Below are 15,443 nucleotides of genomic sequence, written 5' to 3'. Positions count from 1 at the left end.
CATATACATATGTGCAAAAGTGAAATTTACAGCCTCACCAACACGTAGTTGGAGGTTCAAATTGAAAGAGATGTGCTCTTAGGAGAGAGCTATACCACCTCGCCAACCGTTTAAAATTCAGCTCTGTTGTTTTGGAATCTACTGAAGAAACGTTATACTTTTGCTTTACATGTTGTCAATAGGGTGGTGTCAAATTCTTGTTCTGATTTCTTCTGACATGGTGGTATTTCTGGGTCAGCAAGGTTACTGAGTATGTTTTATATATGAGAGAGACACAGTGTGTTGGTGTGTTTTGAGAATTAAGAAGAGGTTCCAAGGGCAGCACATTTTTTGTAGACTACAATGGTTTAGACAAGGACTTTAGAAATGGTTTAACTGGGGGCCTTGCCCTGAATCCAAAAGAAATGTGCCCTGTTTATCTCTGAGCTCTTGAAGAGAGCATATAGTGAATGCAGATAACACATCTTGTAATGTCAATACAGTGGAATTATTCCATTTTATGTAAGCTGAGCCAGAGCCAAGTTTCCTGGCGGAAAATAGTCAGTGCCAGTTATAGGCAATAATGGCTTTTAGACTGCTGAAAACCCTTATGTACCGAGTAACAAATTTGGAAAGTACTCTGCGTTGTCATCATGGCACCCAACTTTTAATCAAAGCACCAAAGACCCAATCAATTGATACATGAGATAATCAATACTTGGTAATATCTTTTAAAATCAGGTAAGGATAGCCCAGTCTCATGTTTTGCTTTAGTTAATAAAGCCTAAGAGAATCAAGGGCATTTGCATTTTCAAACAAACTTTATAATGATGGAACTCAGGGATTTAAAGTAGACTGGGGGTAGACTAACTGGGAGCAAATGAAAAGTACAGTGGTTAAAATAAGTATTGAACACGTCACCATTTTTCTCAGTAAATACATTCCTAAAGGTGCTACTGACATGAAATTTTCACATAGGTAACAAGCTATGCAATCCATACATAAAAGGAAACCAAAACAAATAAGTTCAGAAATTAGGTTATGTGTAATAAAATGGAATGACACAGGGCAAAAGTATTGAACACGGTAACTGAAATTTATTTAATACTTCGTACAAAATCCTTTGCTGGTAATGACAGATTCAAGACGCCTCCTGTATGGAGAAACTAGTCACATGCATTGCACTGGTGTAATTTTGGCCCATTCTTCCACACAGTCTTCACATCTTGAAGGTTCCATGGGCCTCTTCTCTGAACTCTGATCTTTACTTCTTTCCATAGATTTTCTATTGGATTCAAGTCAGGTTATTAGCTGGGCCATTCTAGCAGCTTTATTTTCTATCTTTGAAAGCAATTGAGAGTTTCCTTGGCTCTGAGTTTAGGATCACTGTCTTGCTGAAATGTCCACTCTTCTTTCATCTTGATCATCCTGGTAGATGGCAGCAGATTTTTATCAAGAATGTCTTGGAACATTTTTCCATTCATCCTTCCTTCAACGATATGAGGTTTGCCAGTAACGTATGCTGAAAAACAGTCCCACACCATGATGTTCCCACCTCGAAACTATGGTATGATGTTTTTGGGGTGATGTGCAGTGCCATTTGAGCTCCAAACATGGTGTGTATTATGGCATCCAAAGAGTTCAATTTTGGTCTCATCTGACAAGACTATATTCTCCCAATATTTCACAGTCTTGTCTAAATATTGTGCAGAAAATTTTAAACAAGATTCAACATGCTTTTCCTTCAGCAATGAAATCTTGCGTGGTGAGCATGCATACAGGCCATGGTGGCTGAGTGCATTACTTATTGCTTTCTTTGAAATAATTGTACCTGCTAATTCCAGGTCTAATTCCAGGTGTCTCATTACAGCTTGGTAATGAGACACCTTTTTATAGGTCCTCAGTTGAAACTGAACCAGCGAATATTAATTTGCACTGACAAAGGGTGGGATTTCTAATTACTGATAGATTTCAGCTGGTGTCTTGGCTTTCCAAGCCTTTTTGCATCTCCCTTTCTTCATGTGTTCAATACTTTTTCCCTGTGTCATTCCATTTTATTACATACAACTTAATTTCTGAACGTATTTGTTTTGGTTTCTTTGTATGAATGGATTGCATGGATTGTTACTGACATGTGTTGAAATTTTAATGTCAATAGCACCTATAGAAATATATTTTCCTAGAAAAATGGTGACGTGTTCAATACTTATTTTACCCACTGTATATGTTATTTTGGGTAGCATTACCGTTTTTATTAAGTCTATTCTTCCTACCCACGAGATTGACCTAGTTGGCAGTTGATTAAGCTTGTTTTTGCTTGTTTAAACTTGGGTGTCAAAGTAATCCCCAACTACTGAGGTTCTCTGCCCTGCCAGCACAGAACTCTTTCTACTTACACAACTGGGTAAATAGGCTGTGCACTCCAAGTGCAGTTGCTCTAGATCTGAGGGAAACATGCAAGGAAAATAAAAATACATTTTTGCTTGCATGATTGGATGAAAGAAATCAGCAGAGCTTCACCTCATTTCAGAGCTTTCCCTCGGATCTAAAGCAACTGTACTTGCAGTGCACAACCTATTTACCTTTAGTAAATCAACCCCAATGTTTTTCCAGAGGACTGGTGACCGATACAGGACAGCATATTCAAGGTGAGGTCAAACCAATGTTTTATTAAGGGGTAGAATTATTGATTTTTCCCTTAAATGTATGCTCTTTTAGTGCATTATTTTGCTAGCATTGTATGCTATTGATAATCCTTATTTCCAAGACTCCATAGATCCTTTTCCATCATTTATTCTCCCAGGGAGCCCTCCTAATGTCTCAGACACATGGGTTTTTTTTTACCTTAACGTAGAGAATGCATAAAAGGTGAAAATGCTTTTAGAACCACTTTAATTCCAACCTCCACTGTGCATCATTATTAAACAAACTGAACAACACTGGTCCCAGGGCAGAACCCTGGGGTACATCAATTACAACTGAATCATTCAGAGATTGAGCCATTTAACCCCTCTCTCTGGATCGATTCATGTACCCAATTTCCTATCCTTTTAGATAGAATTTCATCAACTCCAACATACCTTATTTTACAGAGTATACATCTAGATTAAATATGTTCACTGGAGTACCACCATCCAATGTCTGACTTACTTTACTATAAAGAGATAACAGGATGGTCTGACAAGAACAGGCTTCCATAAATCCATGCTGGTTGTCAGTTATGATACCTTTATCACAGACAAGCTTCTAAATAGAGTCACTTACTATTCCCTCATACAACTTACATACTATTGATACATGCTACTATGGCAGCTACAGGAGAGTTAGATGTGACAATATAGTTGTAACTCACTAAAGTGCAGAAAAAATTGCTAAAGAGAAAACTGAAGTGAGTAGCCAATGCAATACAAGTTGCATTATTGTACTTGGGGCTGGACAAATCCTAGGTGTGTTAGCAGCAGGACAAATTCTCCAGTATCCAGCTCATAAGCTCACCTTGCTTGTAAGATGAGTGACCTGCATGAGTGCATTGTCAGGAAGAGAAACATGGCACAGATAGCCAGGGAAGCCTCTTACCAGCAGTGCACATGGTGTGGTAGGTCAATTGTCTGAAAGGCGGGTCTGAATGGGGAAGCAATGAATGATTACCGCTGTGGCCAGCTGCTCTAAAGGCGTTAAGGTAATCGCTAATTACCATACCACTGACTATGACACAAAGGAATATGATTGGTATAGCAAGGGAGGTTAGGAGAACCGTAAATTTGGTATATGATTGCTGAGGGATGGGATATGTAAAGAATATTTGAGGGAAGGGCATATTATAAGAACTGTGAAAATGGTTGCTATGGAAAAGGGTGAAGACAACTGTATCTAAGGCCCCTGCGGAGACCATGGAAAACAGATTACATCAGATCAAAGCTGCACTATGCTTAATTTGTACTTCTGGCTCCTAGATTGTTGCTAGATTTGTCTAACCTGACTATAGTGTCAGCTAATCAGCAGTGCGTACTGAAAGGCTTGCACAAAGCTTTTGTGCATATGCTACATTATTTCCCCCACCACCGTTTTACGTCAAGAAAGTTGCTGACTAACATTAGAATCAAGAGCTCAAGAGATTTTCCTCTAGATCTCAGACCACTTCACATGTGAGGAGACTAACTAGGCTTATCTCAGTTAGTCCTGTACAATGACTACCTCTTAACCCTTTCTTCACATCATTATGCTTACTACCAAGTTACAAGTGTGCTTTAGTCTTTTTCCAACAGTAGAATGGAAGAAAAGATACATTTGATTATTTTATGCAGCATGCAATGTAAAATATTACCTTTCTTCTGCACACTTTTGGATGAGGCAGTGAAGAACTTTTTTACTGTGGTAACCTTTCGTGTCTTTTCATTAGATTTCTTTTCTTCAAACTTGGCAAAGCCAAGTGAAGGCTGACCTCCCTGGGCACCCTGGCTGCTGGCATAAGCCTCCTCTTCTTCCCGCTGTAAGCTATAGGAGACACCAAATATCACAAAAGGTCACACATATACATAAACACCAACATTGTGCAGTGTTTGCTAAAATAACATTGACTTATGGATAGCGATTTAAGGATCAGCTCAAATACTGGCAAATCTAACAACCTGCTTGAGTGAAGGTCAACATGACTTTTAAAGTTTACTTTAGAAAGCTAAGAGAAAATGATAGAACAAGTTTTATGACAAAAATATGAAAGGTCCATGCCGCACACTAAAACAATGTCTTGGAGATGGTGAAACACATGCATGTTATTTCACTTTATGTGTAAACATAATTTGTTTCGTGTAATTGTACGTTTTCTCAGGAATAGTAAAGTACAAAGGCAAGAAGTGCACCTACAGCCACCAATCAGAGCCCGTCTCTGAGCAGCAACAAAAGCAGCTTTGACTTGATAACAAGACACAGCACTCCTTTAAAGTATATCTAAAGCTAGTTCCTTTTGTAGTTTTGGATAGAGAATGGTTAAAAACTTTTTTTTTTTACCGAATGTGTCTCACTGGGGATTTTTCCTCTCACCTCCTGTTCCAGAGACAAAACAAGACCTGAAAGGAAATCTCTCTAAAATTAGGCAGAATCCCCTCTTAACCCCCCCCCCCCCCCCAAAATAATTATGAAGATAAGAGGAAAAAAAGATTTGTGGTCCTAAAACATCTTGTCGCAGGTTGACCATGCTGCTCCAAAGATCAAAATGCAAAAAAATAGAGAAAACATGGGACTTTTAAGGTGGCTGTAATGCACGTCAAATTATTCTTAGCTTGTTTTTTTGTTTATAGCATTAAAGAGGTTGTAAACCTTTCCATATATCCAGTGAAGTGATTGGCTTCAGGTGATACACAGAGATTAAACAAATCTTCCTACATGAGTTGTAATTGTTTACCTGCAGCCCTCTTTCCTCAGAAAACAGGGGGCAGAGAGCTTAAATTACAGACTGCAGAGCTCAGTGAGGAGAGCTCTAAAAGACAAGTAGAGGGATGGGACACCCCTTCACACAGCACACAGGATCACAGGCTGTCAATCACAGGCTGTGTGCTGGAAATCCCTCTCATCAGCCTTTTTCTCTTGGGGTCAGAAAAACGTGCCAGAAGTGATTCATGCTGATAGAGGAAAAGGACAGCAGACCAATGACACTTAGTGCTCTTTATTGCAACAATCACACATTACAGAGGGATATGCTTTGTTCATATTTCATGTCTGAAGTTTACAAACATTTTAAGATATGTTCCGTGAAATACTGTTACAGAGCAGCACTGGTGCGCAAAATCACATATATTCATATATCTCTCTAATAGTGGGAAAATAAGGATGTACATTTCAGTTGGGTGCAACACTGCACCTAAATGAAATTTACTTCTTTCTTTTTCCCACAGATAGAGCTTTCTTTCAGTGGTATTTGTTTGCCTGTGCAGTTTTTATTTTTTGCACTATAAATTAAAAAAAGAACAATTTTTGAAAAAAAAATTTTTTTTTTACTTTTTGCTATTAAACATGTCAAGTAAAAAAATTTTAAAAATCAAAATTTGATCATAAATTTAGGCCAAAATGTATTCTGCTACATGTCTGTGCTAAAAAAAAATCCCAATACATGTAAATTGGTTTACATGAAAGTTATAGCGTTTACAAATGGTGGTACAAATACTGGATTTTTTTCCTTTTTTTTTTTTACTAGTATTGGCGGTGATCAGCAGCTTATAGCAGGACTGCGGCGGGCAATCTGACACTGGAGGGAACTGACTTGGTGTCACTGACATTCCCAGTGACACCAATACAGTGATTAGTGCTAATAATAAGGGCTCTCCTTGTGAAAAAGTCCAGGAATTGACGAAACGCGTTGGACACGTGACGTCTGACACACTCACGCGGAAACCGGAAAAGTCATCGTGGCCATTTTGAAAGTGGGGATATGTGTTTTCCTGAAGTCTCCTATTTTTACCCTTATGAGGATTATGGAGGATTGGCCACAGGAGTGATTGAAAGCTGGGAAGTGGTTACTTACTGACCAAGGATATCCTGATAAGCTTGTCATTACTTCCTGAGGGTAATTATTCAATTGCACTAGTTGGAGGTGATCACGGATTACTCACCTTATGAATTGGAGTGTTCACGAATACTGATTTGGTTTATAATTTATATTTTGACTTAGTAATATATATATATATATATATATATATATATATATATATATATATATATATATATATATATATATATATATTTTTTTTTGTATTTTTGTTTTGTGTGCTGTGTTTTTCACTTGTGATTAGAGTGTACACGATATACTGTTTGCATGATACACTTGTTTTTTCACAGCTGAATTTATGTATTTTGGTGCACTTATTATTTGTACAAATACTGTATTTTCACATTTATATTATTTATTTATAAAAGGTAATACACTATTATAGTTTTATTTTTTTGAGGTTCACAAAGAGTGACAGGAGAATTGGAAGCTCAACACTGGATTAAGAAAGCGTTTCTTTTGGACTATTGATTGGACGTATATTTTGGAAATTTTTTTATTTTTATTTTTGAACTTTATTTTTTGTTTATTATTGATTTATTTATGTTGGGGTTGGAATAGGAGTGATTTACATGTGTTTGATAGTCAGGTGGAAGAAAAGGTTGGTTACTATAACTTTACTTTCAAGGGTGAAAGTGTCACTTTTCTGAAAGGGTTTATTAGAGTGGGTATTCACTAAAGAGTAAGGCGTGCTGAGGTACCATTTATTGATTGCCAAGAGAAAGATGAGAGACATGAGACCGAACAATGCAGAAGAGCTGAAGGCCGCTATTGAAGCATCCTGGTCTTCAATAACACCTCAGTAGTGCCACAGGCTGATAGCTTCCATGCCACTCCGCATTAAGGCAGTAATTTCTGCAAAAGGGGCCCAAACCAAGTACTGAGTACATATGCATGCTTATACTTCAGAGGTCCTATATTGTTCTATGTACAATCCTTGTTTTATTGATTGCATGTAATATTCTAATTTTCTGAGATTGTGGATTTGGGGTTTTCATGAGCTGTAAGACATAATCATCACAATTATGACAAATCACGGCTTGAACTATCTTGCTTTGCATGTAATTAGTCTCATATATTAGTTTCCCCTTTTAAGTTGCATTGCTGAAATAAATGCTGAAATAGAATATCGTGCATTGCACGATATTCTAGTTTTTCGAGTTTCACCTGTGTATATATATATACATACACGCGTGATTTTGTGCACCAGTGCTGCCCTGTTGCAGTACTTCTGCTATAGGGCGGTGCGGAACTGGTTAAATAATTGTGTTTTTAATCTATTGATGGTTCGTGTTCACTCCCGATGACTTTACCACCTTAAAAGGCTCATGTTTTCTCTATTTTTTATTTTTATTTCGCATTTTGATGGCTTGAGGGATGGTTTTGCTATATTCTGTGTACCTGTCTACAGCTTTTCTGAACGTTGTTACCTTAGGAAGGAAATTGTTTATAAGCAGCATCACCCAGTAAATATAAATAAAAGGGCAGCACAGAGGCTAAATAGTTAGCACTTCCACCTGGCAGTACTAGGGTCACTGGTTCGAATCCCGGCCACGGCCCCACCTGCCTGGAGTTTGCATGTTCTCCCTGTGCCTGCGTGGGTTTCCTCCAGGTACTTCGGTTTCCTTCCGCACTCCAAAGACATGCTGGTAGGTTAATTGGATCCTGTCTAAATTGGCCCTAGTATGTGTATGTATGAATGTAAGTTAGGGACCTTACATTGTACACCCCTTGAGGGTTAGGGACTGATGTGAAAGTACAATATATACAGTATCTCACAGAAATTAGTACACCCCTCATTTGTGTAAATATTCTATATCTTTTCATGTGACAACACTGAAGAAATGACACTTTTCTACAATGTAAAGTAGTGAGTGTACAGCTTGTATAACAGTGTACATTTGCTGTCCCCTCAAAATAACTCAGGTCTCAGGTGTGAAGAGCGAGCAGGTGTGTTACATTTGGTGCTATCACTCTCACTCTCTCATACTGGTCACTGGAAGTTCAACATGGCACCTCATGGCAAAGAACTCTCTGAGGATCTGAAAAGAATTGTTGCTCTACATAAAGATGGCCTAGGATATAAGAAGATTGCCAAGACCCTGAAACTGAGCTGCAGCACAATGGCCAAGACCATACAGCGGTTTAACAGGACAGGTTCCACTCAGAACAGGCCTCGCCATGGTCGACCAAAGAAGTTGAGTGCACGTGATCAGCATCCTATCCAGAGGTTGTCTTTGGAAAATAGATGTATGAGTGCTGTCAGCATTGCTGCAGAGGTTGAAGGGATGGGGGGTCAGCCAGTCAGTGCTCAGACCATACGCTGCACACTGCATCAAATTGGTCTGCATGGCTGTCGTCCCAGAAGGAAGCCTCTTCTAAAGATGATGCACAAGAAAGCTCCCAAACAGTTTGCTGAAGACAAGCAGACTAAGGACATGGATTACTGGAATCATGTCCTGTAGTCTGATGAGACCAACATAAAATGATTTGGTTCAGATGGAGTCAAGCGTGTGTGGCCGCAACCAGGTGAGGAGTACAAAGACAAGTGTGTCTTGCCTACAGTCAAGCATGGTGGTGGGAGTGTCATGGTCTGGGGCTGCATGAGTACTGCCGGAAGTGGGGAGCTACAGTTTATTGAGGGAACCACGAATGCCAACATGTACTGTGACATACTGTAGCAGAGCATAATCCCCTCCCTTCCGAGACTGGGCCACAGGGCAGTATTCCAACATGATAATGACCCCAAACACACCTCCACGATGACCACTGCCTTGCTAAAGAAGCTGAGGGTAAAGGTGATGGACTGGCCAAGCATGTCTCCAGACCTAAACCCTATTGAGCATCCTCAAATGGAAGGTGGAGGAGTGCAAGGTCTCTAACATCCACCAGCTCTGTGATGTCATGGAGGGGTGGAAGAGGACTCCAGTGGCAACCTGTGAAGCTCTGGTGAACTCCATGCCCAAGAGGGTTAAGGCAGTGCTAGAAAATAATGGTGGCCACACCAAATATTGACACTTTGGGCTCAATTTTGACATTTTCACTTAGGGGTGTACTCACTTTTGTTGACAGCGGTTTAGACATTAATGGCTGTGTGTTGAGTTATTTTGAGGGGACAGCAAATTTACACTGTTATACAAGCTGTACACTCACTACTTTACATTGTAGCAAAGTGTCATTTCTTAACTGTTATCACATGAAAAGAAATAACAAAATATTTACAAAAATGTGAGGGGTGTACTGACTTCTGTGAGATACTGTATGTAAAGCGCTGCGTAAATTGACTGCACTATAAAAATACCTGTAGTAAATAAAAAATAAAGAATAAAGATAGAAAACCAATACAACCTCTGCACACAAGGACCGGTCAGCTGCAATACATTGCATTTTTGTTCTTGGGTTTAGATACAGTATATTGTAAATATTTCTACGCCAAATATGCACACATGATGGAACTTAAAATTTGAATTCACTTAAGTGACTTAACGACTTAGTGAAGAAAATTAAGCATTAACCTTTATGGAAAAACAAACTAAAAACAGACAGAATACCGTTCTGCAAGCTCCCAGTCCTCCTGGATTTGTTTCTGTCGAGCTTTCTGATATTCTTCCCTCCAGCATTTTGAGCAAAACCCTTGCCATGCTGGATTGCCATAGTAACCGCATCCTTTCTTACAGAGGAGTTCTGATTGGTCCACATGGATGGCCCTTCGCTCCGATTTGAGGCTCATCTTTTTGCTGGAGGAAACAAGAATGGACATTGATAGGGTACCAATAATGTTACTCTTTCACAAAAAAGTTGAGATAAAGTGCATTTACATTTCTTTACTAACTAAAAGATTTAAAGCTAAACTTCGGGCACAAGAGCTTTTAACTATATTCCTCAATGGTCAAAAAGGATATAAGTCCAATTTGCGTGGCCTTTGCAAACCCAGTTATCACCTTGTAAAAGCAGAAGTAACACCATCACTGTGCTGTACATTACCTGTGCTGTGAGCAGACCGGTGTGAAGGGGACACAGCAACATCTCCCAATACATGCTGCCTGCAGAAATAATGGTTGGATACAAAAACTAGTTACCCTGCACAGCAGTGACCAGCCATTATTACAGGAAGCTCCTGCACAGGTGCAAAGATTTACACTGGATAACTGCACAGATCTGGAAGAAATACACAAAGTTCCCCAAGATTCAAGTAAGGACGCACAAGACTCTGATATTTTTTACAATAATTTGCCTGTCCTTGAGTTCAGCTTTAAAATATAACTTTTTTCCCCCAGGAATAAAACAAATGGCATTTCAGCATATTAAAGCCCCAAAGGGTTTCTAAAGCTCACACTTTTTATTTGGGACAACCAACATTGAAAACTTCTCTGCTGATCGTTTGCAGTGAGCGCTGGCCCCCTCCCAGGAAGGGTTAAATACTCTTTTAGTCTAGGGAGTTAAGAATAAGCAGTAATACCTTATTCTTCAAAGATGCATGACTAGTTCCCTAAAGCAGCTTCTCTTCACCACACCTCCTGTTGCAGGCTGACACTATCACGTACAATGTAGAACAAGCATTCCTCCATTACAAGTAAGACCACATCCTGGGATGTTGAAGAGCACCTGCTGCTGTGTAATAAGGAATAAGCTAAGCAGAAAAACAAGCATCTAGTCCTTTCAGTGTGTGTGTCTGTTTTGGAGGTGGGGGTGGGAGGATCACTGCAAGGGTAATTTTCACAGCTGGAGTTTAAACTTGCCTTGAGAGATACATGAGCCGCCATATATTATTTATTTCAGGTACTTATACAGTGCCGTCAATTTACGCAGCGCTTTACATACATATATTGTACATTCACATCAGTTCCTAACTCTCAAGGGGCGTACAATCTTTGGTCCCTAACTTACATTCATACATACACATACTAGGGCCAATTTAGACAGGATCCAATTAACCTACCAGCATGTCTTTGGAGTGTGGGAGGAAACCGGAGTACCTGGAGGAAACTCACGCAGTCACAGGGAGAACATGCAAACTCCAGGCAGTTGGTGCCGTGGCTGGGATTCGAACCAACGACCCTAGTACTGCCGGGCGAAAATGCTAACCATTTAGCTACTGTGCTGCCCAGATGACCTCCTTGTTGAAATGCTAGTTGACTGGCTAACACAGGGGTGCTTAACCTCTTGAAGAATGAGAGCCACTTAGGTGATTTAGCACCCAGTCACAGGTTACAATGAAATGGTTCAGAATTTCAAATTTGTTATTTTGAACAGCATAATGAACACTTTCCTCCTGGTGCTGCTGAATACCAGCATGAGGGAAAGGAGAAGAAGACAGCTTTCAGTGGTTGCAGGAGGAAAATGGAGAAGATCTGTACCTACATATGCCACTCCTTCTGTCCAAGTGTAAAACAGAATGTGACAGGGAGGCTGCCTGGGCCCCCTGGAGCATGGGGGGGGGGGGGTCACCATTGTGATCCCTGATGCTACGCCAATGGTTGGAGGATTGGAGGAGGGTGGCAAAAACACATCAGCTATGGGGTTTTACCATCCCCCAAACTGCACGTGTAATTGATCCCTTACTGTCCTGATCCCGTTATAAGGCTGCTAGAGAGCAGTGCAGGACCACTGGGAGGGGACCATTGGCAATAGCAGCCTACACAGGCCTCTCTGATAACTGTTTTTTTATTATTTGAGAGAGCAGTGTTGACACCGAAACATGATTTACAGATCATTTACTACAGGATTTATTCTACTGGCATAGATTCTTGTATTTATTCAGATTACTTGGTTAAATTTTAAGCCGAGTCAAAACATAATTATTAGCATTGGACAGAGAAAGGAAGGGAAGGGTTAGGTCTCCTGTTGGTTTATTAATACTATACTGGGCTCCATTAGAGATTTTACCTTCACTTTCTGTTCTTGTAACAATGGGTTCACCAGACCAAAAGTGAGAGTAAAACTACAAAAGCCAATAGAAATAAAAGTGCCTTTTTTTTTATAGTAAAGTAGGCAAAGGCTAGAACCTCTGTCAGCTTGAAACAATTGTCACCGAGGCAGAGAAGAAAACTTTTGAGTCCCATATAGCAGTATAAGCCAAGAAGAGGGTCTAACCTTTCCCCACTATATTCAAGATACAGAAAAATAAGAGGTTTTGTTTGGACATAAACCAGGTGTGTCCAACCTTTTGACTTTCCTGGTCCACATTGGAAGAAGAGGAATTGTCTAGGGCCACAAATAAAATACACTAACAATAAGGATAGCTGATGAGTAGAAAAACTTGGTCAGATCACAAATGAACGGTCACCGATAAACAGTAGATAACATACATGTCTGAGTAATAAAACTTCCTATTTTTTATTCTAAAAGTAAAATAGGACAACAAAAAACGAGTGCAATATCTTGATAAACTAACACATCAATATCTGGTTTGAGGGATGTAATAGCAATTCTCAATGCATTCTCAAGGTTTTCATCAGATATCTTGGTTCTAATTTTGCCCTTTGCTTCATCCTCGAAAACAGTTGCTCACAAATATATAGGTGCTGCCGAAAACGGATGACATGAATAAGGTGTGATTGTAAAGAGAGGGAGATTTTTATTTGCGAAGATAAATTTTAAAAGTCCAGTAGAGACACTGTCAAATTTTTCTTCAGTCACATGTGTTCCCTAGGTGTAAATGCATTTTTACAAAAAAAAAAAAAAAAAAATCACAAAAAAAATAAATACATTTTTAAGTAAGTTTATGATTTTGTGTTGAGCAGCAAGTTGGACACCCCTGACAAATTGTAAATTGTGTCTTCCCTAGGAGAAACATTCTTTCTATTTTTATAACTAGATCAGCAGTATTAGAATTATCTAAAGCTTCTACTTCTTTTTCATCAGCAGCAGAATCAGGTTGATTTCTTTCAGTCAGCCTTTATACATGAGAAATGAACAAAAGCATTAATCAGATCTCAAGGTTTAACTTAACTTTAACCACTTGCCCACAGGGCACTTGTACCCCCTTCCTGTCCAGGCCAGTTTTCGGCTTTCAGCGCTGTCACACTTTGAATGACAATTGCGCGGTCATGCAACACTGTACCCATATGAAATTTGTATCTTTTTTTGTGACAGAGCTTCAATTTGGTGGTATTTAATCAACTCTGGGTTTTTTATTTTTTCTTAAACAAACCAAAAACCACTGAACATTTAGAAAAAAAAAAGTTTTTTCTTAGTTTTTGTTATAAAATTTTGTAAATAAGTGATATAATTTTTCTCCTTCACTGATGTGCGCTAATGAAGCTGTAGTGATGGGCACTGATAAGCTGCACTGATGGACACTGATAGGCGGCACTGGTAGGTGGCACTGATGAGCTTTGACAGGCATCACTGATGGGCACTGTTAGGCGGCACTGAAAGGCAGCTCAGATGGGCATTGAAATGTGGCATTGATGTGCGATGGGCACTGGCAGGTGGCATGGATGAGCACTAACAGCTGGCACTGATGCACACTGACAGGTGGCACTGCTGGGGCTATACAGATCATCAGGGCACACTGACCATCAGTCCTCTAATGATCTGTGTACATGTCCCCTCCAAGGAATGCCGATTACCGGCTCTCCTCTCCTCTCAAACTGTCAGCGTGACAGCTCGTGAGGAGGGAAATGCCGATAACCAGCATTTCCCTGTTTACATGTGATCAGCTGTGATTGGACACAGCTGATCACATGACCGAGCCGACATCTTCGGCTCTTTCTGGGGATCGGTGATCCGCTATGTCCGAGGGACACAGTGCACTGCCGATCGCCGCGCTGCGTGGTCCGGGAGCCGTGCATGTGCAATTAGAATGGGAGGACGTCATATGCCGTCCTCCCAGAACGAGAACCGCCTTGCGTCCATCATTTTACTATATGGCGGGCGGGAGGCGGTTAAATAATTTGTTTTCATCAATCTGGTCCAAACTATTTACTGCACAGTTGCACCAGCTGTGAGCGCTGTATGAGCTGTATATTCAGTATACATCACTGTGTTCAAGTATCAAGACAAGAAGTTCCGGTCCTGCTCCAGAACAAAATTGAGCTAGGTTGAGTGCTGCTCCTATGAATGAAAACAGTTACCTTTGATTGCGTGAAGTGGAGAGCAGGCTGATGACATCACAGACTCCACCAATAAGTACTCAGTAAAAAGCTCCTAATGGCTGCAATGCGCACAACCCGATTCAATTTTGTTCCAGGAGTGGAATGAGAAGCTCCTGTCCTACTGCCTGAACACAGAGCCGTATACTGCATGTAGCTGAGGCTACACTTTATACAGCTCTTACAGCCGCTGCAACCGTTCGTGAAGGATTTTGGACCAAATTGCTGCTTGCCTTATGTTTTGAAAAAAACAGAAACTTCTCATACAGGAATGTGAAGATTAATCTGCTTAAGGCTGTGTGTACAGGGCAACAAAAGACAACACGAAACTACATGATCAATGTGCATCTTATGCAGGTCGGAAGGTTAACAATGCTGTTAAAGTTGTTGGAAAACATACATTTAAAAAAAACAAACAAACATGTTATATTTACCTGCACTTCTTGGGGTCCCCTGCCAGTGCTCTAGGCGCCTCCTCTTCTCGGAGCGCCACCACAGGAAGTTACTTCCTATGGGGGCACCACTCCAGGCTCGCTCCTGAGCCAAGCTGTGCACATCTATAGGCACATATAGTCCAGCTCAGCCCTGCGCCTTCCTCACAGGATTTGACTAACAGCAGCAGGACCCAATGGTATACAGTGCTCTTGACCAGCCATGTGAGAGAACAGATGCAGCCGGGCCACAGCACTGGATTGATACAGGACTCAGGTAAGTATTTAGGGAGGGGCAGGGGTACACAGAAAGTGGTAGAACATTTTTTACCCTAATGCAGGGAACGCATTTAGGTAAAAAACATTTTACATTTACAACCTCTTCAATAGTCAGAA

The 15,443-nt window shown here is 40.2% G+C and overlaps 1 protein-coding gene across 3 annotated transcripts in view; it reads right to left on the bottom strand.

Moving 5' to 3' along the window:
- The window catches only part of RABGEF1 (RAB guanine nucleotide exchange factor 1), an 81,546-nt gene that overhangs the window by 53,004 nt on the left and 13,099 nt on the right, over positions 1 to 15,443 (bottom strand). For all 3 annotated transcript variants that reach the window (XM_089683800.1, XM_089683801.1, XM_089683799.1), the window contains exons 2-3: positions 10,072 to 10,257; positions 4,304 to 4,473 (exon numbers count right to left, since the gene is read on the bottom strand). In XM_089683800.1, coding sequence (XP_089539926.1) covers positions 4,304 to 4,473; positions 10,072 to 10,250 — 349 coding nt within the window. In that variant the 5' untranslated portion in view covers positions 10,251 to 10,257. The remainder of the gene's footprint in view (positions 1 to 4,303; positions 4,474 to 10,071; positions 10,258 to 15,443) is intronic.

This window comes from Staurois parvus, unplaced genomic scaffold (assembly GCF_062004578.1).
Source record: "Staurois parvus isolate SC_StPar_1 unplaced genomic scaffold, SC_StPar_1.0 ptg000321l, whole genome shotgun sequence".
Classification (NCBI taxonomy): Eukaryota; Metazoa; Chordata; class Amphibia; order Anura; family Ranidae; genus Staurois; species Staurois parvus.
This window is presented reverse-complemented; position numbering and strand designations above follow the sequence as displayed.